General features: G+C 38.8%; 1 protein-coding gene across 8 annotated transcripts in view; it reads right to left on the reverse strand.

Annotated features, from left to right (window-relative positions):
- LOC117955055 (disks large homolog 4) overlaps positions 1-27,632 on the reverse strand; it is a 60,559-nt gene that overhangs the window by 15,593 nt on the left and 17,334 nt on the right. For 2 of the 8 annotated variants that reach the window (XM_034889191.1, XM_034889190.1), the window contains exons 2-3: positions 14,903-15,064; positions 8,110-8,166 (exon numbers count right to left, since the gene is read on the reverse strand). In XM_034889191.1, coding sequence (XP_034745082.1) covers positions 8,110-8,166; positions 14,903-15,064 — 219 coding nt within the window. Of the gene's footprint in view, positions 1-2,719; positions 3,463-8,109; positions 8,167-14,902; positions 15,065-24,954; positions 25,165-27,632 lie in introns of those variants that run through there. The other 6 variants (XM_034889192.1, XM_034889189.1, XM_034889187.1 and 3 more) reach the window with 5 other exon arrangements.

The raw sequence follows: 27,632 nt of genomic DNA on the forward strand, positions 1-27,632 counted from the left end.
TTGGCTGCTTAGAAATTAAGTGTTAACGAGCAGTTGGACAGGTGTACCTAATAAAGTGGCCGGTGAGTGTATATGCAGGGGGCTATTATTATAGACAGAATTTTTACAGATAGATATAATAGGTTGGGCTAAAATGAGCAGTATAGTATAGTATAGTATAGTATTATATTATTATAGTATAGCTTGTGTTACTGACACTGTAAATGGGTATCTAGTTAATTACTGTGGGTATGGACATCTGCCTCCCACCTACCAGTCGTTTCAAAACCTCTAAAGACATAAAGTCAATGAGAGGACAGGAGTTTTTGGCATTGATGGGGTTTTGGTTTACCTTCTGGGATTGTTCTCTGTCAGCTCATCTAAAGCATGACAGATAACCTTAACCCACTATTCTTTTCCCTCGCCTTTAAAACGCTTTATAACATGTTCTCATTCTTTTGTGCTTCTATCAATGATTCACTCTCATCATTAAGGTATCTGATGTGGGAAGATGTAAATACACCGTTATGTACAGTACACTTTTTGAGAACACTCCTGTGTTTATTTCTGTCACTGTTCCGTACCACGCTGATTAGCATGGGAGAGACGCTGCACATCTGAAGTGCTTACAGAACAGCTAACAGCAGCACAAAATCAGCCTGCTGACCTTCACTGCTCTGACAGCTCTGACACACACACACACACACGGCTTCACAACCACACTAAGCACAGTTTCACTGCTTTTAAGAAAATAATTTTGTAGAATTGCTTTGCATTATACTAACAAAGGGTCTTTGTAAATCATAGAGTGTGGTCTAGACCTAATCTATCTGTAAAGTGTCTGGTGATAACTCCTGTTATGATTTGACACTATAAACAAAATTTAATTGAATTCAATATGGCTGCAATTAGAAAGAGAGAATTCTCATCCACATGAAGGAAAGACATAAAACCCTTAGCAGTCAACAAAACGCCGGAGCTCGGTTTTAACGGCACACTGTTTCATTATAACAGCGCCTATGCAGAGCTTCACCATGTAGCTGTGTCCAACGTGCCATGCTGCTGAACATTACGTCAAATTCATCCTTATCTAGAGACAGAAATAATGAGTGTAGCCAGCAGAAATCTAAGCCCAGTGCAGGCAGTTTCCCTGCGGGGATTTTGACAGAGCCCTCTCTCCCTCTCTCTGCTCTGTCAAGTCGTCCCACGTTGCGGTTGTTAGGATTTACAGTGTTTGGCTGCTCTTCCCACCTATATTTTAGCACCACCTATTCAGCAAACCCATCCTCTGCCATGTCTATACAGGCAGCGCCACCATCCATCCACACTCAGACCTGTACCTCTTTATGGATTTATATGCAGCAAGCAAAGTGGATATGCATGTTCAAAGACAAATATAACTGATTTATTTAGATGTTTCTTGTTTCTCTTATTCCCATATTTTACAGTGTGACGTGTGATTTAATCATTTCCTAAATAAAAGAATATATATCAATTTTCTACATGTGTTGAACTAAGGCAAAAAAAAGAGCAGCAACAGAGTGAAACAGTGTGTTTAAATCAATATTTTCCCCATTAGGGTTGAATAAATAGACCTTGTGCTGGCAAACTACGTTTGTCTAAGAGCTTGTAACGCTAGTGTCTAGTAGCTTTTATACCAATGGACATTTCTGGTTGAATAAGGTACAATATTGATATTCACCTGTTTAGTTAATCCTAAGGATATTTAAAACACCAGCTGTTGTATTTGCCGTTCCTCGTTGAGATTATTGGTGCGAACAGTACTTCAATATCAATGAAGGGGATGATGTCACGTGTGGGCATTAGAGTGGCTGTAACGCTGTATGTTCTGCACACCTTGCAGCAGTAGCAAAGCCTTTAACACGTAAAAGACATCCTCTCAATAAGCAACATAATGACCTCCGTTGAAATGTGCAATGTCAAGGCATATTTTTGATAAAGAGAATGAGTTTTTTGAAAACAACAATAAAGCAGGCCGGCATTATGGGTAGTTTAACGCAGGGTTGCAGTGGGTATCTAAATTCTAGTTCTGTTTAAGAGAGAAGAGGTACAGATAGATAACAGTACCTTATACTCCAGACTGACTCTTATTTTAGGTTAAGGAAATGGAGATGAGAGGACAGCACTTGTGTGAAATGTTGGTGTGGGTTTTAGTGCAGCGTGTGACAGAGGTTAATTTAGCCATCACATTATTCCCATTGCTCACTTATCGGCTTCTTATTGAATCCCACACGTATCTGTGGAGTGCAGGAAAAGGTAGTTGAATGTGGGTTGGTTATAGGGTTGTGAAGTTGGTGGTGACATGCAGCCCTTTGTTTGTTGAAATATTAAACAAAAGAAACTGCACTTTCACACCATTAGAGAAGGACTCACACACACACACACACACACACACACACACACACACACACACACACACACACACACACACACACACACTCACAGCCTGAGTGGGATTTGATTAGTATTATAAGATTTGATTACTCAGACTCAATGTGATTAAAATATCTATCATGGGCCTTAAGTGCAGCCATAGCCTTGAGTTTCTGTTTGTGTAGATAAACAAAACAAAGCCTTGGTACCATAGTAATAACACTAACAAACACACTCTTCAAGCACCACCTCTTAGTAAGCAAATTGGCATTTTCATTCAGATTGCCAAAATGTTTAAGGTTACAGGCATAGTAATCAATATTAAACATGTTAAACACATGCCTACCATCTTATGATGTCGCTGTTTCTTTGCTTTCCGTACATTGTTGAGGAATCGGCAGCCCATCTTTTTGGCGTACCACACGGACATGAACATTCTGCCAAGATGTAAATCGTTGCTGATACTGGGAGCAAACCCTGCTCACCTCCCAAAATAACATCCACACCCACCAAGTGTGTGGCTAGGAGAGTTCGAGTGCGCTCTACAAGTGTCTGCTTTTAACAATACCACAAAAGCATTATTGCAAAGCAGGCCATTAGGTCTAGGCCCTGCCATCACAGTTGAGCAGAAACCAGAGCTTCCAGATTCCCTCAATTAAAGAAATATCTTTTACTTTAAAACCTGCAGTTTAAGCTTTGCTTTCCACTCAATCTAAACCAAACTTAATAACAAAAATGTGGATGAAGGATACACCTTTATGCAATTTTAAATCCCAAATCACAGAAAAAGCGCAGGCCAATTAGTGTCTTGCTCTTGCTGAGTTGCTGTGCTGTAGACTTCCTTTGAGGAAGCCCAATAAAATCCTCCAGCCCAAGGCTTGAGTTATAAAAATTACTCATCGCTGATAACGCTGTTATTTTCTAAAACAAAACTGTCCTGTTTTCAAAAATCACCCATCCGTAGTAGAAATGAGCATTTGCAAACAGATCCTTCCAGTCTTCGTTATCCGTGGCAGTGGACTGTGATAGCGGTGCCTCCCTGCTACTGGTCTGTGCTCAGCGAGAATGCAGTTCATATTTTCTGCTGCTACTGTACTGTACCCCTCCCATCTCCGCTGCTCAGGGAAAGAGGAGCGAGCTGGAAAGTTTGATGGCAATTACTTAGCTGTCTCTCTGTATAATGTTGAAGCTGGTGATGTGAGAGGGGGAGGAAATATACTTTGGCTGAACTTAGAAGGACAAGCAGGTCAAACTGGCCTGACTTGGATGCACTTGAAACTGAGAGGGGGCAGGAGACCTGTAAGCCCCCAGTCTACAGTCAGTCAGTCTGAATAGTGAAACTTAAACTGCAGTGATGGCACCGAGGGTGGAAAAACAAAGCTTGACATCAGATCATTTTAGTTTGTGCCCTGTTGTTTTCTTTGCATGTTTTCAGTTTTAGTAAGGATCGGAAATCTTTGCAAATGTTTTTCCAGCAATTTGTCTGTAGAATGCATATTACTGCAATTTATCTTTGATTTGAACAAAAACATGTTCCTAATCCCATCAGAATCCAACATCTTTAACCTTTTTCTGCTGCAAATGAATTCAGCACCAAGGACAGCAAAACACTTGAAGGAGGGTAACGTATAGGGCGCGATGATTTGAAAAGGAAATTACTTGCATGCTTGCCATATTTTTCATTCCGCCATTAATTATTAAATGTCGAATGGCCTTACAAAAGCGCACACTTACTTACAAAAAGAAGAGTAAAATTCCCATTTAAATCCACATCTTTTTGTCACAGCTCGCTTGAGATCTCTTTTTTTTGGACACAGATGGATCGACAGGCTTGTAATATATACATGCGTACCCACACGCACACACTCACACACAATACATGCACACTGAACAGACTTATGTAAGGACATGCTGAAGGACAAGCTGTCAACTGACGTTCTCAAATTAAAAAAAAAAAAATCTCGGTCTACCTATCTAATTTTCTCACCCTTCCAATTGCAAGGGCCACTCTATCTGTCTTACTCCGCCATTCAGCATGAGCAGCTCTCTCCTCCTTCTCTTTTTGCATGCATATTTTTCTTCCCTCTGTCTCTCTCCACTCTCCTTCCCAAAGGACCTGAGCTGCTGCTGCACTGTAATTACACCGAAGCTGCAGGGGGATATTTAAACATTTATTAAAGTAAGGAGGATGAAGAATATGAAGATAGAAACCAGATACCAACTAGACAAGTGCGCAGAGCAGAAAGGGGAGGGCATAATGGAGAGCTCTTGGGGAAACACTACATAAAATAATAATTGAATCCTTACAATAAAATTGTTGCCTTTTTTGCTAGAGTGTCAAACTCATCTTGGAGGGGTTGACTGTTTTGTCTGAAGAGGATTTGTGTGGAAGGTATTGTGTATAGAAACAGCTCTGTTGTTATAGAGGAGAGAAAGTGAAATGCATCCTTTTTCAGTAGCAGAGCCAGAGTTTAACATAAACAGGGCAGTGGGCGTCTGCAGTAAGCAATTAATGCCTGCTGGTTCTTACTCACCCGGCTCATCAGGTGAAGGTAAATGGCAAATGTGTTGTGTAATGTTTTCTGCTCAAGAAAAACCCTTTCCCTAAGACGGATCTCTGTCAGTGAATAAAGTAGTTATAAAAAGAGACAAAGAGTAGCTACAGCGCTGCCTTCAGGGCAGTTGACGTGTGAGTGAACCTCATCCAAAATATAGAGAATGAAAGGAATTCTAAAGGCACCGATTGGTTTTTGGGGCAGTGTTACATGCTTCGTCAGAGTCACACAAACACACGCATGCCTGCTTTTATGTCTATATAAGAAGTATGACAGTCTCTTGAAAGCTGAATTCAGCCCATAACTAGATGTCTGTGTGATTCACTAGGCAGGGAAATACCCTTGCTGCAACACTACAAGTAAATGACTTGATGCTCATTAACTTAGCTTACGTTTTATGAAACAACCTTTTTTTCTTAAAGGAACCCCGAACCCCCAGTTTACCCCAACATTAAAAAGTACTATTTATAAGTCTAGATGGTTTTCATGTGTGAGTTGCCCAGTGTTATATAATATATATTATTATTGGAATATGAGGAAGAAATCCACAAGTACACTTCCCTCTGTGTTGTGATATGGTTGTTGGCTTTACTTAGGTAGAAAGAAAATAGTTTCTACATGAAACTGCTCACATCCAGGTCTGTGGATTACCTTGAGTAAATGAGTCATAAATTGGGAAAAGAAACACTGCTGTTGAGTTTTTCAAATGTAGTTTTTTGGCACTTTGAGCACCATAAGCCGAGAGCCATCTAGTTACTTATTTTAAAGAGAAGGCAGTAATCTCTATGACTGGGCAACTCATATTAAAACAATATATATTGATAAATAGGACTGCAGGTAAGATGAAATATGTACATTTGATTTGGGGGTAACTGTTTCTTTAATATTGTTTTAGGATAAGAGAACAATAATGCTTATAGACCATTTAGTTTCAATGTAATCACAACTTTGAGAAAAAAAATCACCCATCACAAAAATGTATGTCATCATAATAAAAGGTGGACTTAGAACAGCAGACTTATAGAGTCCTATAGAGTAGAAAAGGTTGGAAGATCCTTTAATACAAGCACAGATCAATATCAAAGGTTCTGGGCAGTGTGAACAAAACATACATTTCTAATTACATTATGCACTAAGTAAAAAAAAAAAATTAGATGTAATTTGAAGCTAAAGCACCTCTTTGCTAAATCATGTACATAACCCAAAGACCTCATTTTACTTTACCGAACCATTGCAGTGCTTCCAAAGACAATCTTTCCCATAAATCAGTGGGGCCGGGAGTGCTACTCGCAAACCCCACACCATTAAAGCAATATAGAGACAGACTGACGACCCCATCTACACATCAATGAGAAGCACACGGGCACTACACCGGCTGCAAAGACATGCCCACACATGGGCGTTACTGCAATGGATCTCAGAGAAAGAACATATTCTCCACCTAACCAGTGTAGAAAATGTAATGCATATGCAGAAATAAATACATCTGAATAAGTGTGAGAGAAGGGATACAAACATAATTTTTGCAACTCATGACTTAATGCTGAACAGTGTGCCAACTTCATGTACATATTTCATCATTCGAGTTATAATGTATTGCTATTATAAGTAGACACTATTCGATGGGGTATGTTCAAGGTTAGGTCAAGCAGAACAAAGATGAGAAATGATGTACTGTTACAAGAGAAACTACTTGTGGCATATTTTATAGTCCAAGGATCCCAAATTTTCCTTTTAAAAACTTATTCTAATCAACTACACTTCTAACTAGCGTTTGTGTTTAGGTTTTTCATTACATGTTATAGGCTATATTAATAAAGGATAATTAGCTTGTTGCTATTTTCTAAGGTAGTAGGGAATAACTAATGGCACTTTAGTATGAATTACTCTGCCAGTGTCTAATATTTTGCTGTCTTGCATGACAGACAAAATCTTTTAGGAAATTCATGGTGCATGAGGCTACTGCAACCTGTCTGATCATAAAACTGTTTTATTGCAAAAGCAGCATAGCCATCTTTCCAAGGTTATGAAAGTCAATCTGCACAGTCTAACACTGACACCTACAGGTTTCAGTCTGACCTACAAACAGATTAGATCTGTCTATCTGACCCTCATACTATATGACATCTTCCACACACCACTGAAGCTGTCACAGTGATGCACATTAGGATTAGTTTCATCTCTACTCATGTCTCATAGCATTGTGGGTACTTTTCTACTGATTCACATGTTCAGAATAGGTTTTTACAGTGGGCGACATGGGCAAACGAACCACAGTTTTATCAAACACATGCTGATACACAAAACACAAGCAAATTAAGAAAACCTCTTCATTAATTTGACAACACATGCACCACATTTAACAAATGTGTTGTATATACACACATAACACAACCAAATACATAAACGCGCTGCAAATACGGAAATGATGCATAAAAGAATAGCACACAATCCCCAATAACAAATGCACCAGAAGAATGCTGCATCCAGTTTACACAACGGAAGTTCTCCAGGCCTCCAGCGGGAGCGCTAAGTGGAACAGAGAGAGCGCTCTGCCTTTTTATAACCACAAATTTGAGATAGAGAGGAAACATATCATAAACATAGACTTAATATTTAATATGATCTCAAAGCAGTTGCAAACCGGTTTCCAATGGTGAACACTGTTATGAGATTAAAGGTGCCGCCGGCATTCCGCCTTGAGGCCTGGAGAAGTGCATTTGTTTTCGGGGTTTGCATGCTTTTCTTTTTGCAGCGTTTCTACAGCGCGTTTGTGTAATTGGTTGTGTTGTGAGTATTTGCTAAACGCCGTGCATGAATAAATCACAGGAAACAAAAATTTGATGGAAGCACAACATTTGAAAACTTTTCTGTTCCAGTCATTTGATTTCACAGGGCCAAAAATAGTCAAGGAGTACAAGAAGAAATCTGTCAGAAAGAGGAGATTTGAATGACAATGAGGATGAACACACTGATCAGAAAACAAATGACCTCATACTATGGCAGTACAGATAAAGTGGCATTGATTGGAGCAGCTGTTCTGTCAAACAGACAAACTTTGAATGTCACCAAATCTAGCAAAGATATGAAATGAGGACACAAATCAGACTAATAATGATGACAGATGATGATCCCGGTAACTTTCAGAATGACGGAGCGGCTTGGGTCGCAGTGCTCTTACCAGTGTGGAAACAGCAGAGGTGTACATTGGAGTGTGTCCCGTAGACATCAACACAGGCTGCAAAACAACATAAGGGAGAGGGTAATTGTGCAGAGCATGCAGATGGGTACAGGTGAAACAAAGTGGGTACCCCTTTGTTTTGTGTTTTTTCCAGGTTCACAGGTAAAAAAAAAAAAGTACATTGTTAATAAAATCTTTATTAGGATTCTACCAGATGCTTTGAATATGATATGCATGTCACATACAAAAACACTGGGAACTTTTCAGCAGCCATACAGAAAGCATATAGTACAGTTTTGCATACAATCTGTATAAAAGGGGACACTCTCAGGAAAAACACAAAAACTGTTTATACATGCATGTTTACAACAGATATTGTTCCTTTATAGACTTTCTACAGGTATTTAAATATATTCCGACCACTAAATGGGTTCCACAACAATTATACAAACGAGGCACTTGTCTATCTACTAAAAGCATTATTATGCACTGTAAATGTTAAATGTGTGGACGGTAAACCACACATTTAAAAAAAAAAAATACCAATAACAGAACAGAAAATACACAACATAACATGCTTGATGATGTAGCACCTCTTTCTCACCACCAGCCATTAATAACTTATTGATAGACTAATAAAAAACTGCTTATTCAGAAAACAGAACAGTGGATCATTACGCATGTTAAAGCAGAGCAGATTATTTTACCCTGCACAGCTGAAGCTGGTACTGTAAACAAAGCACTCTATGAATTTTACAAACAGCAGCAGTGCATCATTTTGTTCCTCCCACTGGAAAAGTTTTACATTGCAGCAAAGCATGTCATGTATGAATGTTGGGACAGCTGTCTTTGCTGATCCAAGTAGCACTACCTGGGAGGTAAATTCATGCTGATCCACATACTTGCAAATACTACCTGTGTACGTCTCTTTCCTAATATAGATATGACTTTCTATTAATGGCTCCACTGGAGACATTTTGGACTTTAGTGCCTTCCTCAGTGGCACATTGGCAGAATTTTGTTTTTCAGCAAAAAAACGCCTGCCAACCGGAAGGTTGGTGGTTTGATCCCTGGCCCTGCGGTTCCATTTTGAAGTGTCCTTGGGCAAGACAATGAAGTTACCATTGGAGTTTAAATCTGCGTGAGGGTTTATCTAATGAGCAGGTGGCACCGTCTACGCCAGCCACGGCCACAGTGTGTAAATGTGCGTGACTGGTGAATGGTTCCTGTACTACGTAAAAGCGCTTTGAGTAGTCGTTAAGACTAGAAAAGTGCTGTATAAGAACAGTCCCTTTACATTTACATACTAATGAAGCTCAGCGTGAATTCTTTCAGGAAGACTTCTACACGGTTGGCACTTGATGGCCACCGTACCTGTACACTTCACATTTCTCTCTCCAAACCTAATCAGAAGAATTGTCATCAGCTGAATGTTGGCGTTTAGTCTTACGTTTAAACCAACCAGATTTGTCCAATGTCGCGTTTTTTGCATTCAACCTTTAAATCTGTGCTAAATTGCTGCTGTCAGTTTTCATTTCAGGCAGAATCGGCGCAGCCCTCCTCCACCCCATTCACCTCCTGTTCTCATCATTCCCAGCAACCCGTGTTCCTCCATCAGGCGCCCTGCTTCACATCTCACCCATCCAGCTCTTCAGGCTTTCTTTATCCCTTCATCACTTCTACCAGTGTCTAGACTCCATCGGGGGATATTCCTACATTTTTTTTATAGTCATTAACATTGCAAAGTAGTCTAATCCCCAAAGAATTTAACATATCAACCTATTATGCACCATGTTCAATACACTTATTTCACTTTTTTAAATTAAGTCTCTTCTGATTGAAATGTATTTAATCACACTGCCCACATGAAGACTTTCCTGGCAGGTGAATTGGTTCAAACAGGCAAGCTTTTTCCAACTTCCGTAAGCTTTCTGCTTCCAGGAGGAAGCAAACACAAGCAGGGAGAGGGGTTGTATGGTGTGGAAAAGAGAAGGTGAAACATACAACTAATAAGAGATGTCAAAATATAACATGAGATCGATGCAGGCCAGATTATCCACTGAAAACACTCATCATATCACACAGTAATGAACATGGTCACAAAACCAAAATGTTAAGCCCCAATGAGATCATCATGATACTGTCAGCAAGCAATACTAGTGCAAGGGGTAACACAAAGTGATGAGATGAACCAGCTACTTCCGTCATCATCGTCCTCATCATATCATTACCCTTACTCTCATCATCAAAATTATCACCATAAAAACAGATAGCAAAAAAGAACCCTTGTCTTCATCATGCTTTCCTCAGATTTTATAATCTGTTGCACTTATTTATTATTACTCACCAGGCATAAATGTTAATGTTTGCAGGTCCCTCATGAATACAGCAGAATTCAAAATATGCTCATACAATGGCTCCAACAGTGTTTTTCCACAGCCACACATTAACATGGGATTGAGTTACTTTCTTTATGTTGTTATGCATTGTGTTTTCACTCAAGCATCCAGACCACTGGCATAAAATGATGCAAACAATTCACTTTGAAGTTAACCTTTTTCTTCACAGTGCATACACTTCTCCCTGAAGAGGAACACAAGACTTCATAAATAACATCAGTATTCCAGAAATAGAAATAGGGCCAATCCTGTTTCTCAAAACATTGTGAACAACATCAACATGCTGCCTTTCATGTGATAGGAAAGAATATTCTCAATTTGGTATTTTACTGCATTGTAGGTGTCTTAAAATAAACTGTTATTATTTTAATTTCAGTTACTTTCCCCCACCATTTTATATAGTAAGGTAAGATGATTTTGTATCTCATATCTACATTTTAGATTTATTATTATCTGCTGACATACTGAGCAGAGCACGAGAATATAACTTTTGCAAATGGGGGAGATCTCCAAAGTGTCTGTTAGGAAAGATGGACATTTCCGTTTTAGGCTTTTAAAACCAGTGTTTTTATACACAAAATTATTACCAAGAGCTGGAGAGACAAGCTGAAGAAGACGTTTTTGTGGCCTAGTTTTAAACCACAGTCTTCCAGACAGAAGTGCTTTTGTGGTATAAAGACAACAAAGTAGCAAGGAGCCAAACATACTAGATTCTAATAGATCTTAGATCTGTCACTGTCAAAGCTGTTCAAGCTCAGTTTGGTGTTTCTCTGTGTCAAATTGATCTATTTGTGAAGGACTGTAATGCTTTAGACTCTAGCACTCAGGCTAGTTACATCGTATGCTTGGCAGACAGATTATGTGACATGAAACAAGGGATATAGAAGATCAAAAATAGAAGATTATGTCAAAGTGCTATAGCCTTCTAAGTTCATTGACACTTTAACAGGTAAAACTGCTAATCAAGTTAATCAAATAGAATGTGAATATTATTGGAGTACATTGTATTAACTAAAATAAATAGTTGAAAGGATGTATTTATTTTAAAGAGCATGGTGTCAGGAAACTTACATCATCTACATTATGGTGCATTTTACATGATGAGTGAAACGCACACAATGCATTGGTTTTAGTTCTAAATATGGTGATATGTAATTATATTTTGTTTGTATTTTTAATGTTACCCATTGCTGATAGTAAAACAACATCCAGACTTGAAAAAAGCCCCTAGGCCCGAGAGAAGCATGCTAGCAAAAAATCCATTAATAATATGGGGCTAATATTTAGTACTAAGTCATGTTATAAAAACACCACTGATTGATGATGAGCAGTCAATAAGTTACATTGCAGCTTCATCGGCTGCCTTGTAGTGATGATTCTGCTCCCTCCTTTATTATGGACGGCTTGTACTGATGCACCCATCCAGCAAAATGCACTTTGTCCCCTGATCTTAATGAAATGCACTAGAAGTGAACATAGTGAGGGTCAAGACTCTTGAGGACAACATAGACATGTTGGACAGCCAGTGAAATTATTTAGCCGTGCAAAGATGTGACATCAACATCCTGTGTGGGAACATGCATGCTGTGTTTCTTCTTCTTTTGATGGTCCTTGACTAAAGTGTTTTTTTCTCCTACTAACAGACTTTAATGCAAAAGTGCAGACTGATCAATCACAATTTCCTTGGGTGGCACTAATATTTTATGTGCGTATGCTTTTCATTCCCAAGAATTTTGCAGAAAGGGATCAAGAGCCTCCTTGAGATTATCACTTTTATGCATGATAAGGATCTATCAGAGATCTACCCCAGGTTTTGGACTGCTTTCAGGATTGCCATTCACTGTGGCTCGAGCAGAGAGGAGCTTGAGTTGGTCAAGTCATACCTGAGGTCAACCAAGTCCCAGGAACGGCTCACTGGCTTTGCCGTCATCAGTATCACTCAATAGGGAAGCAGATTTCATATAATAAGATCATTGATGACTCACATCAAGGAAGACCAGAAATATCAGGTTTTAGTCTTTAGTTTGTGTTTTCTGTTCTTAGTGCAACAGTGTAATACTTAGATTCTCTTCAGTGTGTTTTCACACTGGTGTGATGAAGGATTTGTGCTATTTAGAATATTTATTCTATATTTAATTTGTGTATTATTCTTCATATTTTATATTGTATATATTTATTTAGTATATATTTATTTAGTAAATATTGTATACATTTTTGGCACATATACATAGTATATATATATATATATACATATATAAAATATACTGTACGTAAAGTACATATTTTATTGTAAGAACATAAGTGAAAGAGAAAATTATAGATCTCAATTGCACAAATTCTTCATTAGAACATTTCTGCACAAAATATGACAAAACATGAGTTATCAGAACGTAAAATAAATATGCATTGTAACATAGATATTCTGCAAAATTCTGCAAAAAAGGGGGTCTCGCACGGGGTGTATTTCAGTGGTGGCCAGACCTTACTCCACAGTGCTGTGGTGATAGGTCTGGCAATACGAGACTAAAAGGACACTGACATGTAACACCTTTCAGTTGTCAACCACCAGCTATAGTGGCTGCTGGATTCACACTTTGACTCGACAAAGCATCTAAAAGTCAGAGACGTACTGGGACTGACAAACAAAACTACCACAACAAGATCATGACTGGTGCTTGTTTATCTCTCTGTCTTGTTTCATTGCTTATTGCTCATTTAACAATCCCCATTAAAAGAAAACCCAGTAGTCAGCAGTTCATACTGTTCTGTACAACTTGCTGTTTGTTCAGGTTTTTTAAATGCAAATGATCAGTGAGCAGTAAATGAAGGAATTACACAGAATTTGTACTTTTGCTAATTACTGACACACAGGGTGCTTCCTTACATCTTCTACTGTACTCCTGGATTTTATTAACCTGTGTCACTCGTGTGATGTGCTGATTTGATGCTTATTATTTATTAATCTTGTGTGCACTGTGCCACATAATGAATTGTTTATAGTGTCCTATATGACTACGGGAACTGACTCTCTATATTGACATAACTTTTCAATTTGACAGTTCCTAAAGTGAGCACTGCCATGGCCCTACAGCTCATGTTGAACAGGCGTACGTTTTAAATAGCAGTGGTAAAGCACCATATGTCGGCCTCTCCTCTCTGCACATTAAAAGAGAGCATTTTAATGTACATATCTGCTTCCCAGGGACTTCAGTGTACTCCCATGTAGAAAATAAAGAAACACTTCCCCCCTCAGAGCAAATAAAGGCAGGAGCTCTTAAGTCATAATAGCCAGTGAGGCTGTTAAACAACATGTGTGGGCATATGAGATGGATCGTTATTAAGCGCACATAACAGCTTACACCTGCTTGCATTTGTAGCTACAGTTTGTATTTGTTAATGCACTCCAGGCAACACGACTCTGCTCAGATTCCCACTGATGTCAGCTGTATCTTTTGACAGTGTGACTTGTAGTTCTTATGTTGTCTGTTGAAATGTCCTCTTCGTTGTAATAGAGCTCTCATCTCTGATTTAGATTTAGCATTTAAAAGATGTGCGTCTTAAATAAATACTGTAAAAAACGATATTTAACTGTCTGTACTGGGAGCTGTCTTACATTTTCAAACTTCTGGATTACTCTTTCCACTTCAAAATGTATACAGTACAAGTATACAGTACATTTCCAGTGTCAAGGCCTTCTTTCAGTTGTTCTGTAACTGTGACTACATATGCCAGTGAGGCAATCTTGTTGTTAGCATTTTTTCTTTACAAAACCACTAAGGAGAGATTTTATTTGAATGTGTAAATCTGAAACAGTTCAGGTGATCCAATTACTGAATGCCTCTTGTGTCCACATGCACTTAAATTTTCCTCCTGTTAAGCACTGATATCAAATTGCCTTGTATGCATGTTCAAACAGGTTTAAAGTTGATCTGACACTTAAAGTTGCCAGGAGGCCGGGTTTCCTCATAACTTCATTATATTCCCATCAAAGTATTTATGTTGCAGAATTAGAATTTCAAAATAGACAACACGCCGTTATAAGTGCAAAGTAATTATAGATAATGTGTTGCTATGAACCACTTGTCTGTGAGCTAACTGGAATTGATATAAATTTAACAAGCGCACATTATGTAGTTGAATGAAGCAAAGTAGAATACGGAAAACCACAACTGACTATGACTATGCATCTGTCTGGTGAGTGAACTTGGGATTTCAGACCCAGCATTTGTATTAATAGCAAACTGGTATTGCATATAATTTAACACTTTAATAGCCCCATTCCTACTGACAGCCACGTGTATTGTGCTGTTGTAATAGTGTTACGTATTGATAAACAGCATGAATGAGTGTGCTTTGAATGTGTGTACGTGTGTGTGTGTGTTTGTAAGTCCTACCTTGACAGGAGAGATATGTGTGTGTGGTGTGTAGCCATGTATGGCCTCCATGGCAGCGAGGTTCTTGTCACTCATATGAAGCATCTCGGCACTTTTCCCTGGAGCCAGATGTGCTGGACTGTGCTCCAAGGGGGGCGTCTCCTCATCCTGGTACCTGTACTTCTGTAGAGACACATACAGACACACAGGGGCCGTCAGTCTTGACAGGTCATGTGCAATTAGAAGCAATTGGCTTGGCTGAGTGTATTTTATGTAAAAAAACAACGTTTAAATCACAAACAGAATCCCCTGTCAGCCTTATTGTAACGTTTCATTCATGTCCTCTTTAAAAAATAATGGTGTAAATGTCAAGCTCCCTTCACAAGCTGTATTTCTATTACAGTGTCATTTTTAGCTAAATGTGGGCAATCTGAAAATCTTGTATATCACATAACATGTGTGACGCCTACAAGTGCAAAGTGAAGACATCACAGAGGCCTTAAAATATTGCCATTGTGCGTTGAGCAGAGTGATCATCCTCCACAACACACATGGAGCAACCAGATCCATGACTCATGGTGACTCTTCAGTAGCAGAATATGCAGCTTCTTCCTAGTAGCCTTACTCCCCTACCGATAACCCACATCTGGGCAACTCGCCAGCAACCCACTGTGTTGACCACACATGGTAGGTTTCATTCTAGGCGTGATGACACAAAATCTTCACACAGCATTTTCCATCACAAACACATCAGAGGGTGGGGAGCATCACAGTGGAGATCTGCTACCCTGTCCTGTGGGTTAGCACTTGTGTTTTTGCTACAAATCTGTACCCTCCTGAAGTCCCCCAAAGCTCACAATATGCTCTGCTGCACTGCAGATGTGAAGCAGCCCACTCTGTAAAGAGAGAATTTGGAGGGAACATCTGAATTTTGGCTGATGGCCTGATGGCCGGCTCTACCACGTTCTCTTTTCTTTTTTTTCTTTTTTTTGGAGGCAGACGGAGAGGGAGGTGCATCACCGAGCCCTGTCTCAGACAGGCTGCCTAGCAACCAGAGCAGAGCAGAGATTGCAGTGCCACAGTTGGGGCTGCCAGCACCCGTCCTGGATCACATTGCACTGAGACAGCAAGAAAGAGAGAGAGTGAAATAGAGATGAAGATAAAGGAGAAAGTGAGGGGGATGGGTAAAAATGGAAAAAAGTGAGACCATCCATAAGGGAAGCAGAAAACAGCATTATGGGGATGGACCAGAGAGAAAATGAACAGTTGTTAAAAGCATTGTTCCGCTATCACAGGTTGATAAGCAGCACATCATTGACTTTTCTTTAACAAGCACTGCAGAGGCGGGCTTTGCTACATTAATGCAAACACAATAAATATGATGTAACTGTATAACACCAACTACCTATATGAACAACTGCTGGTTGATCAACTAATCGTAATCATGTCTATATCAGTAAACTCTACAAAGAAAGAATTGAATCAAATTACATACAACCTTAACGTAAAACTCGGACAGATTTGTAAATTACATACATGAATCACAGTAGCCCTGAGCACTGTGGTCTCGTATGCCTCCCCCTTTCCTGCATGACCACTCATGCTGCCATGTTGCCTTCTGTCCCACTGGTGGGGGATGTGGCAGTCATTGCTTATATGTTACAAAGTGTCCTTCTGGAGAGGGGTTTAGGTGCATTTCCAATCACTGAATTGTGATAATTTTTGTCCCAGTGTAGCATAATACAGCGCAACAACATAATATTTTGAAAAAAACAGACATTTTGTTAAAGTAAATGAATACTGTCTGAAATATCCTCTCTTTGGTATGAGAAGCTGAATTATGACAAATGCAAATATTATGGATTCATGTAAGGAGCACTTTTCTAAATATCCATCTCTGAGAGGTAAATTCTGGTCAGTCGACATCAAATGGACACTAAACATCTGGGTACACTACTGTATTTTCAAGTTTTGTTACAGTTTTCCAGTTAGTTAATTACTCATTGCCTGGACTTCCAGTTATCAATCACTCCCTAATTACATGGCTTAAATGAAAACAGGAGGCTCCAAGTCCTTAAGAACAAAGACTTTGCTCGATATGATGACACCTTCACTTTTCTGATAAGTGCAGCAGCAGTTAGTATTGTTCTGGTCCATACATTCTCACACAGATCCATTACTGTAGCACTTCACATAAGGTACACTGCTTCACACAATATTGTCTGATTGTTATAACTAAAGGCCTGTGAAAGGGCGGCATTTCATTTTAAGAACATTTGAATCTCGCACATATTGCTTTGTTAAAAGGAAATATTGTACCATGGTAAAAAGTGAGCTAGTCATTTCAGAACTCATATAAAACAAACGGATGAAAGGATGAATTGACAACATCTGGAATCCCTCATGTACACTATTTCTGTAAGAGCTATACACTTCATTCTATTGGTGATGTTGTGTCGTTATCTTGGTCCATGGTCCATGAAAACCTTTTGTTCATAAGTGCCTTATTTGATACTGTATATTATCGTTCTATGTTGTTTAGTGTGAGACAATAAATGTGCTTCGGTGCCTGCAACACAAACTACGGTATTATTGTGAGTATGAGTTTAAGTTGCACAAATAAACATCTTGACTTTTATCATTTACTTTCAATTTGGTCCTATTAAACCCAAAAAGTACTGTAAGATTACCATTACAAGTATTAATATCTTAATGTTAATTGAAAGATTCTTTCCTTGCCTGTGTAATGAGAGCTGTATCTTATCCAATGTACTGATGAATATATTAACTAAGGCAATAAAACAGTAGGTACCTATCTGGTTTATGAAGATATGTTGGCAGTTTATAGAAATAGAAAGGCAAATAAAATGATTTAAATTAAAAATGATTTTCTTATAGTATGCACTCCCATGTCATAATGACACAGAGCTGGATTAATACATATAAAGCAAACATGAGATACAACATAATATCTGTTTTAATAGTATCTATTTTAATAAACATAATTGGACACAGTGCCAATAGGATTTGTTTTTCTAAGTTTTCGTTCCCACAAGCAGGAGGTTTATAATAGCTTGCAGAAATTAAAATCTGTTTCAATTTTTCGAACGGCTCCCTGAAATACCACTGCAACAAATTACCACAGGGTTTTCTAGGCGGAATTGTATCAGTATATCATGATGGAAAGAATTCAGCACATCTTTAAGAATTTACTCTGTTGTAAAGGTTAATATAAGGCCCTTCTCCACAGTTTGCAGTTTGCATTGGTTGGCCCTTCTGAACTATAATACTGTAAGAACTGCACACACTGAGTGGCTGAATAAGCTGTTCTTTTTGCGTTAACTTGATGTAGAGCAAATCTCAAATTCCATATACCATCATCTCAGTTTGTAATTCAAGGACCAAGCTTGAGCTTGTAAATGACTGTGCATTTGGTAATGTAATGAAAGCTAACCTCACCTCTCAGGCATATCATTTCCACGAAACCTGCATACATTTGATATGTAAGGTGTTACAGGAATCCTAAAAAAGCTCTTCAGGTGTAAATTAAAGTAGGCAACTCCCCACTGCATCTTCAAAGAATTTAAGCTTTTGAAAGTTCATCTATTTGCATTTTCTTTAATGGTGATTAATCCATTTGCTGTATTTGGATTAATTCTAACATTTGCTACTGTGATGAACTCAGAGGGATTTTTTGCTGGGTGCTAAGTCTCTGTGAAGCTCCACAGCCTGTCAGAATGAAGCACATGCTGGAATCTAGATGTACAATACTTCTCTGTGAAGTAAATCTGGACAGGTAAATGTGCTTGAATTAAACCAAATTTGAATCAGTTATATAAAGAGATGTTTAAATCATGTGTTTGAATTCAACACAGAGCCAGACTAGCCACATTTTGCCTGTTCAGGCAACTTCTGTTGTCTGAAAACAAACAGCTTTTTTGAGTTTGTCTTAAAAAAATCACAATTGCAGTTTTTCACAAATATAAACATCAAACAACCTGTGTCTCACCTACAATATTTTTACCTTCTGCTAATTTTCGTCTCTCTGCAACTATGCAGCCAATGTTATACCTTTGGATTTTACCCCACACAATGTCTACTACATTCCTCTTTATAAAATGCCCATCAGTTATTACTATGCTGCAATCAGTAGACATAACTGCACAAAACTCATTAAGACACAAGTGTGACACCTGTTTTAACAGTGACCCAGACTCTAGCTTTGGTTCATTCATCAGTATATAAAGAGATTAATTTACCACCCTACACATATTACATGAGTAGGGTGTGTACATGCCAGAACACCTGCTGGTTGTCAGTAAAGCAAACTCTCACACCAACACACCTATAAAACAGCCACACAAGCTGAATCGTTGTAGACTTTTGTTGTAAATTAGACATGGATTTATGTATAAAATATATATCACATCAGCTCCACAACATCATCGCTCATTGTCACTCCAACAGAGTGCTGGTGAGAGAACAATGTTTGTCTCTGATGGTCATCTGCACTTTCTATTCAAATCCAGTCATTGTTGCCTTCTCAGTTGATTTTCACTCTCAAGTGCCAAACCCAACACAGCTTTCATCTCATTTGCATTATCACTTTTTCTGTTGCCAGCCAACACCTAAAACGTTTTTTTTTTCATGTACAGTACATGTAAGCCCCAGAAGACAGAAAATTCACTCATCTTCTGCCAAGTGTAAGATGCTTGCTTCAGACTATTCTCCACGGTGTCTCAGCACAACACCTTGACAAGTGTTAGTGTCCTGTAGCTATGTATGCTGCAACAAAAACAGACTTTGCATTTACCATGGGGCAAAATCTCCCCTAAGGATTTTATTGGAGATGCTCTAGATTCACAAATTTCACCCAGATGTAAGTCTGCTGATGGATGTAGTCAATCCAATTTATTCTACCTGAACATGTCAACCCCAGAAAAATGGCTTTCTAAGACTGCAGTTTGTAGAATACATGCCAAGTGACACTAAAGTTAAGAAGAGTGGACTTATTTATGATTTATAATGTATTTATTAATGTATTATTGTAAATCAAGTCCCCAAAAAACAGAAGCACATAAACATTTTTGCTGTTGACTGCAGTGGGGCTCCTAGGCTGCAGAGGGAAGGTGTTTCATATTGAGTATAACCTCACCTGCATCAGTAAATTATCCCACAGGGAGACAGCGAAAATACCCATGCCAAAGCAACACAATTAAAATTGTCCAACATCAAAACATGTAAAAATACTTCCAGTGGTGCATGTTTGAAACTCATTATTGTCCCAAACCAACTAAGGACTTTCTCTAATAACAGGAAAAGTTCAAAATATTGCCTGGATACATGCTCTACACTGTTTTAGAGATTCAACATTTAGTCTTCATTACATGTCTTAAATATTAGCTTGTTAATTTATGCTCACTTAAGAGTCTACATATCATTTCTACGGGATGATTCATCATTCATAGGACCCACACAGATGTATCATCTTCAAATTGAATAATAAATTAGAGTCACACACAGATATGGTAAATGGTGCCATAGTGGGTGCCTGGCTGCAATGCTTCAGCTGGAGGGAGGGAGGTTTCCATCTTGTCTGTCTGGAGCCTGTTTTCACAGGAACGTCATGCTTTTTTGTAGAATAAATGGACGGTATGTATATGACGTGTAGGACAAATTGCAGGCCAACTTAACCAGGCTCAATTTTCACATCAAACTAAATGAAACCGTGTCGAATACCATTCCCTAAACCTGCAACAATATTGTACCTTGACTTAAAGCTTAAAACAGTATGTTTCAGCAGGAATAGCAGTGCCATAAACTGTTAAACACAATAATCGTCCAGTCTAACAAGCAGCTTCACTTAATCAGCTAAAAAGAATGAATTCCAATGATATATTATTTTGCAGTTTACAGGTCAGGTGAAATCTATTCCCCTAAATTTTCGTCACAGGTCTCACACAAAGCTTAATTATTTTCATCATTTAAATCCCCACTCTGCCCACGGAAGCATGCACAGTTTTTATGCTGAGTACATTCATTTTATGCATGTGGCACTCTTAGTGGGGGACTGTAGTGTTAACCTTCCTCCAGCCCTCTGTTTTCTCCACACACGTAAACATGCAAGTGGAGGTCATGTTAACACACAGCACTGTAAGACTGGTTAATGGTTCCGCTTGAACAACCGTGTACAATTATGGCAGCAGTGAGTATATGCTTTTATTCTGTGGTCATGAGAATGGCCTGCAAAAACAAGTCTGAAATAGCTTTTTGATGAGAAGCACTAAGTAGTCTCGGTACTGCTGTTAGCAAACAACACCTTGAAACATTTAGCTATCAATGCAATCCAAAGAAAAAGATCAGATGTTTATCTCAAGCGTTAGTGAGACATTTGCCTAAATACACAATATTGCCCACTCCTCATGTCAAAATCTCAGAACTTTCTTTTTCTTTCATTATTTTCCTCCAGTGTCTCTGTATTATGAAGCAGATCCATACAGTATGGGATAACTACAATTTTGTTTGTGTTTTTCAAAACTACTTGGACGTGTCTTTGACTCGCCCACTCGCATCTTTCTGTTGACTTTACATGCAGTCACCCCGCATCTAAAATATGCCTCAAGTTGTGAGTCTGAACACACCTTTATGTTTTGAATTGAATAAAGGTTGATGTCATGGACTCAAATTAATTTCATTTGTTTTTTGTGCTACACTGAGGCTTAATTTTGTTTCAAACTTTGATGATGCATATTTCCACAAGGTGCCTACTGAGGTGGATGTAGATACATAAAAAGTATCTTTGATGAACATTGGCTGTAAAAGGGGCCTCTATTGGTTATTCAAGAAGTCCACCACCATTCCAGCATTGAAGTGAAAAAACAACAATGTTATTTTTAATCATTACGTCCACACAGTACAATGTAGTGAAATTCTATTACAGCATTTAACCCATCCTAGATATTGGGAGCAGTGCTCACCTCAAGGTATTTGGTATGTGGTGAACCATGTAACTAGGCAACCCATGTTGCAATAATATGCTGATTGAATTCTGGTGTTTTGACATGTGTAAAGGATCATAATGGCGAGTTTAAATATTTTAGTTCTTTCAATTAAGACGTCCCTTGCAGAGAGCCCATACTTTCATCCTATTAGTAAGACAGTTTACCTTTATGAGAAACTTCTGACCTTTCTACTTTTCAGGTTGCTGCTTTAATTACTTTTTGCATGGTGTTTATAGATAGATCACAGTACAGACCATTTCTGTACAGTACTTGTTTTTATACTGTGTGTGTACTCCAACAACCTGCACAGCCAAAGCACACACCAGCTGCAGTATGTGGTAGCAAAATAGCTGGGAGTAGCAAGTTAGTAATGTAGAGGCGACCCTGGATGCTTCAATCTTACACCTGAACAGAGCATTAGTAAATATCTGCTGCCCCACATTGTTGTTGCTGCATCTCTCTGAGCTCACTTTCAGAGCTGAGGCTCACTGCTCTTTATAAAGGAAGATGACACAAACTGCAGGATGAAATATGTCAAATCCATAGGAGGAAATGTGTGTTTGCAAAGCATTCAAAACAGTTACAGGAAAGATGTAAAACGTAAAATCAGCGACCTTTACACGGAGCAGCATGAACGGCACTCTGCTTTGATATTACCTGCTGATATTTTTCCACATCGTTACTCTTGATCATATGATTGGTCGATTGGTAATGAGTGACAGCAGGTATTCCTGTCCATTTCCCAGTAAAGGCGTCTGAGAATCGATTCTCAGGGTGAGGTACTCATTGATCTTGATACTGAGATGAAGGCATTTTCGAATCGTTCGTCACATTAATACTCAACTTCTATTTAAACTCTTTCTTTGGGCTAGTTCACATTGTGTGGCCTTGGATATAAGCACTGCATGGCATTGTACAGTATCTTAAAGACAAACTTCAACAAGGCAGTCTGTCTGGTTAAATGTGGCCATTAATGAGCATTAAGCATACAAGAGCACATTAATGCACTGCTGAACGCTTCTAAGACCATTTTAATTAAGAGGCTGAATTAAAGATGACTTAGAGGCTCTGTGCTGGGCTTTGTGTAAGAACAACGTTTACGCAAACATGCGACATCCCCTCGAGAAATGACCAGTCATGTGATAGCTATTGTAACATAGACCTTAAGCAAACATAGTGACATTCCTAGGGAATGCTGGAAATAAAAACAAAGAGGTTAAGTGGAGGTAAATAGGGACTGCATATATCCCTTCAATGTATTGTATCCCAAAAGATCTGGCCAAATAAAATCCCACCAATAACAACCCACCACACAACTGCAACAGACTGGATCCAAGCTGTTTGGGGTCTACTGAACCTGGTGGAAGTACGGACAGAGCATGTTGGGCATGTTGAAGGGATACCATGACAACAGATACATTATCTGTGATGACTTGCTAATAAAAGAACAAGTAGAGTCTAATCTTCAATCTTGGGATGGTTAGCGTGTTCATCATAGGAAGGCACAAAAATGGCAACAGCTAAAGAATAAAGTTTTATATTAAATAAAGATCTAACGCTTGCAGCATGTGTTTTAGATGAGCTGAACCCCATTATTCTAAGCCGGACCTTTAAAACAAGCATTACATACTGCAAAGCAAGCACAATCCATTTTAATTGAGTAGCTAATCCCATTTTGAAACCTGCTTTTATCACAACTAGATGTTGGCTGTGAAGTTACATTTCACTTGTTGGTCATAAAGACTGTTTAGGCAACTTGAGTCAGTGAGATAAGAATTTAAATACATCTTTCAGGGGGAAGGTGTGGAGTCTCAGATGAAAATATGTAGGAAGATATGAGCCAGGAGGAAGTGAGGCGAGAGGGACACATGGGATAATCTGTGCTAGTAATACTCAACACTGAGCACAGCAGGACCTCACTAACAGGAACCCAGAAAGCAAACACCCACATTCATTTTCCCAGCAATGTCTCACAAATTGTTCTGGTCTACTAGACTAAATATAAAAACAATTAGTTCATATCTGATTATATGTGACTACTCAAACCGTATCAGATTCTAGCAACAAGACAAAACACAAACCAAAATGTCAGAGCTGAATCAACAAACAAATTATCTGGAGCTCTGTACACATGTACACATCACTTTGGCAAGCGTAGAGACAAAGCCGTGACAGATCGCGCCAGTGTAGTCAGAATTTGGCTTCAAAAAGCTAACAGACTAACGTGCCATGTGGAGGGAAACTCTGAGCTGGCTGCCATAGTGGAAATACCTGAAGCTGTGAGGGAGGGGCATCAGGGATGTGATGGATAATCAGCAAATGAATGGATAACCACGCTTTCTCTTTGCACAGAAAACAACAGCATTCCCCACTCAACATTAAGACAAAACCCTACAACAAACATACAGCTAAACATGATATTATACTATTTTTTTGCAGATAATAAGCAATCTGGCTCTGATTACCAATGGGCTATAGAAAACAGCAGGGGTACTTTTGATGTTACCTGATTTCAAGCCTCTCTCTTGCGGTGTAGTTTATCTGATGCTGGATGATATATAAGTGGCCCTGAGCAATAAAGTGCATTTCCCAAGGTCAAAATCATACCATGCAGTTTGCTTTGCTGGGATGCAAAGCTAAATGTGAACCAATCAGCACAGAGAGCCACTTGGTTAGTGACCTGCCTTGTAGTTAAGGAGTTGACATCTAATGGTGATTGATGTTTCATTCATTAAATCTCACTACAAATTTGTTGTAAATAAAAAAAAAAAAAAAGCAAATAGCTATCAAGAAACACAACCATGCCTGCCAAATATGCTTTCTCCTGTCTCCAAATGGAAATCGGCCATCGAGGAGCATGAAAAAAACGCCAGAATGCCGTGATGTAAAGGTATTATGGTTTGAATTAGCTGGTACCTGAAAGTACATACAAGAGAGGAAGCCGTAGGTGAGTGTGATCACTGTACTAATTACTTCGTATAATGAAAAAAAGCAAGGTTAAAATGAGCTACAACTGGAATAAACACAGAATTCCGATGCTGCAATTATCGGCTGCTTGCACCCCGGGCTTACCTTACACCCGAACATGAGAGACAGGGTCCGGTTGCTGCAGATGACCTTACACTGGCACATGACCGGCGAGAGACACTTTAAATTCTTGACAGGCAGAGACATCAGTCCAAAGCCTCACACCAGATAGACAGCACAGACCAGAGCTCGTTGGTCCGCCGCCACTCACTCGGAGCCACGATACAGTTAGAGCAGAGCCGCGGAAGCTGAGGGGGGTAGGGGGGTTGTCGCTGTTTTCCACGGTTGTAATGTGACCGTAGCGGTACTCTGGTCCAATGGTATTATGCAGCTTCATAATAGTGCATGTTTGACACGATTAAAGCGTCGGTCTGTCGCTATGTGTTGTCCATAGGTTTAACACTGGCAGCACCACTCAGCATTGTACTACTCTTTCTCTCTCTCTCTCTCTCTCTCTCTCTCTCTCTCTCTCTCTCTCTCTCTCTCTCTCTCTCTCTCTCTCTCTCTAAACCTTAAAGTGTGTAGTCAGCACACAGCTGGAATCATAAGGGAAAGCAGTAAAGCGGTTTGAATATAGTGAAACGGTTTAGCCATTTTGCCCAGCGGCCACATGCAATTAATACTGGTAGTAATGTCAGTATAAGTTTTGAACATAAACACACACACACACACACACACACACACACACATCTCAAGGCAGTGGAAGCTGGGAAATATTACAATATTACATGGCCACATGAAACAGAGCCTGCTCCACACCACGTGTCACACGTGTGATTACTGCGCACCCTGTTGGATCTGTGGATAAGTGCTGGAGGAGCTGTCCAAAGTCCTGAAATGTTTCGACTCGGTGGAATGCACTTGATGGCTGCAACATCCCACTGATCCTATCGGTATTTAATTATAATGTGACCCTGCCAGTTCTATACAGGCAATTCAGGTAAAAGCAGGGCCAATTATGATATAGGATCCGTGTGATGTGTTTCTTTGAAATTTTGCTTTTTTCTTCAGCTGATATGACTGTTAGTGGGCTTTTCAAAACTATTAAAAGTGTGATAAATTATGAACGTGACTACATATATGATTGACTAACTTTCTTATAGTATGTTTTGTTTGACTGATCTTTTAAACTAATAAATAGTTTATATATTAATATGTGTTACACAACTGAAGTTAATGCAATACAGCATATATTATTATCCAATAATTAAAACAGTTAAACTAGTATGTTGAAAGGAAGGCACCTAAGATAACTACAAAAATCAATTGCAGCTGAATTCCTTATTCTTTTATACCAACAACCATTATGTCAGAACAGGCTTTATATCCTTTATAAGATGAATGTCTCATTTAGTTTCATTTGTGCATTATTCCTCCACTTCTGTGTGTGATTGTGCTGACATGGTGAGCCCACAGGGTGGAGTAAGAGAACTAGGTAGGCTAGATTTAAATATTGTGCATTCATCTCAGGACCGACTGCGGCGCAGGGCTCAATGCTCCCGGGTGACGTCAGCGTAAAATCGAACACACAGTCCGTTCCAAATACACCAGTGTGCTGCAGATAGTTTTTTTTTTTAAACCTTAACACCCTCCGAGAGAGTTGGGGATTTCCTGGGAAATCTGTATTCATCCATCAGCAGCATTTTCAAAGGCTGACAGAGGGAGGTCATAAATTGAAGACAATTGAAGAAAACTAGTGTCACTTTCTCAGAAAAAAACAGACATTATATATATACACATCAGCAGATCAATACAATTCATACACGCATGTTTAAAAAAGCCCCCTGTACAATAATCTGATTTCCAGAACAATGGTATGAACATCTACACAGCTAGATAGCCTTCAATCTTGATCACATAATAGATAGAGCTGTAGATATTGTATGTGTTTTAGTGTGAGCAAATGCCTTGACGACTCTCTTATTTTAGTACTATTTTAGTAGTAATACTGTAGATATAGTTTTTTTCTTACAGTCTGTGTACTTTTATACTTTGACTGTTGTCTGTGATCAGAAAACTGTGATCAGAAACTGAAAAAACTTTTCAAACCCACACATGTTTCCATGGATATTGCTTTCTAAAATGAAAACTGTCCTTGATTGCAGAAGTAAATGTATTTTAATAAGGGGCTCTGGCATTGACTATGCTCTGACAAAGATTCAACAGAATCTCATTGATAGCTATTACTCATGGCAGTTACTCATTGTTGCATCGATAAAAAAGATTTGAGGGAGGCCACCTCTTCAAAATCACAGGGTTGTTCCACACATTCCATCCACACCGTTTCTCTGTGTCTTCCTTTTATACCAAACTCCACTCTGAAAGTAACTGACTGAGCTTTTTATATAAATTCCTGAGGTGTGATCTAAAATGGGAGCAATATCTTATCATCTAATCGACAATCCAGATACATTGCAAGCAGCTTATACTAACGTTAAAAAAACTTTAAATTAGAGGGTCTAAATTGGAGGACATCAATGAAGAAAGAAAGAAAGGTTTGTGTAAACCTGCAAATTTTAATTCATCAATATGTAATATGTAATGTAAAGTATTTCATGTAAGAATTCATGGAAAAGTTACACTGTCCCCCGTCTTTTTTCTGTAGTATTTACTTAGTATAACTGATTTATCAGCTGTGATCGCTCAAAATGAATTTCTTCTCTGTGCTTCCCTTTGTACTGTGTATAGGACCAACCTATTAGCTTAAATGGTATACTACAGAT

This window comes from Etheostoma cragini, chromosome 13, assembly GCF_013103735.1.
Source record: "Etheostoma cragini isolate CJK2018 chromosome 13, CSU_Ecrag_1.0, whole genome shotgun sequence".
NCBI lineage: Eukaryota > Metazoa > Chordata > Actinopteri > Perciformes > Percidae > Etheostoma > Etheostoma cragini.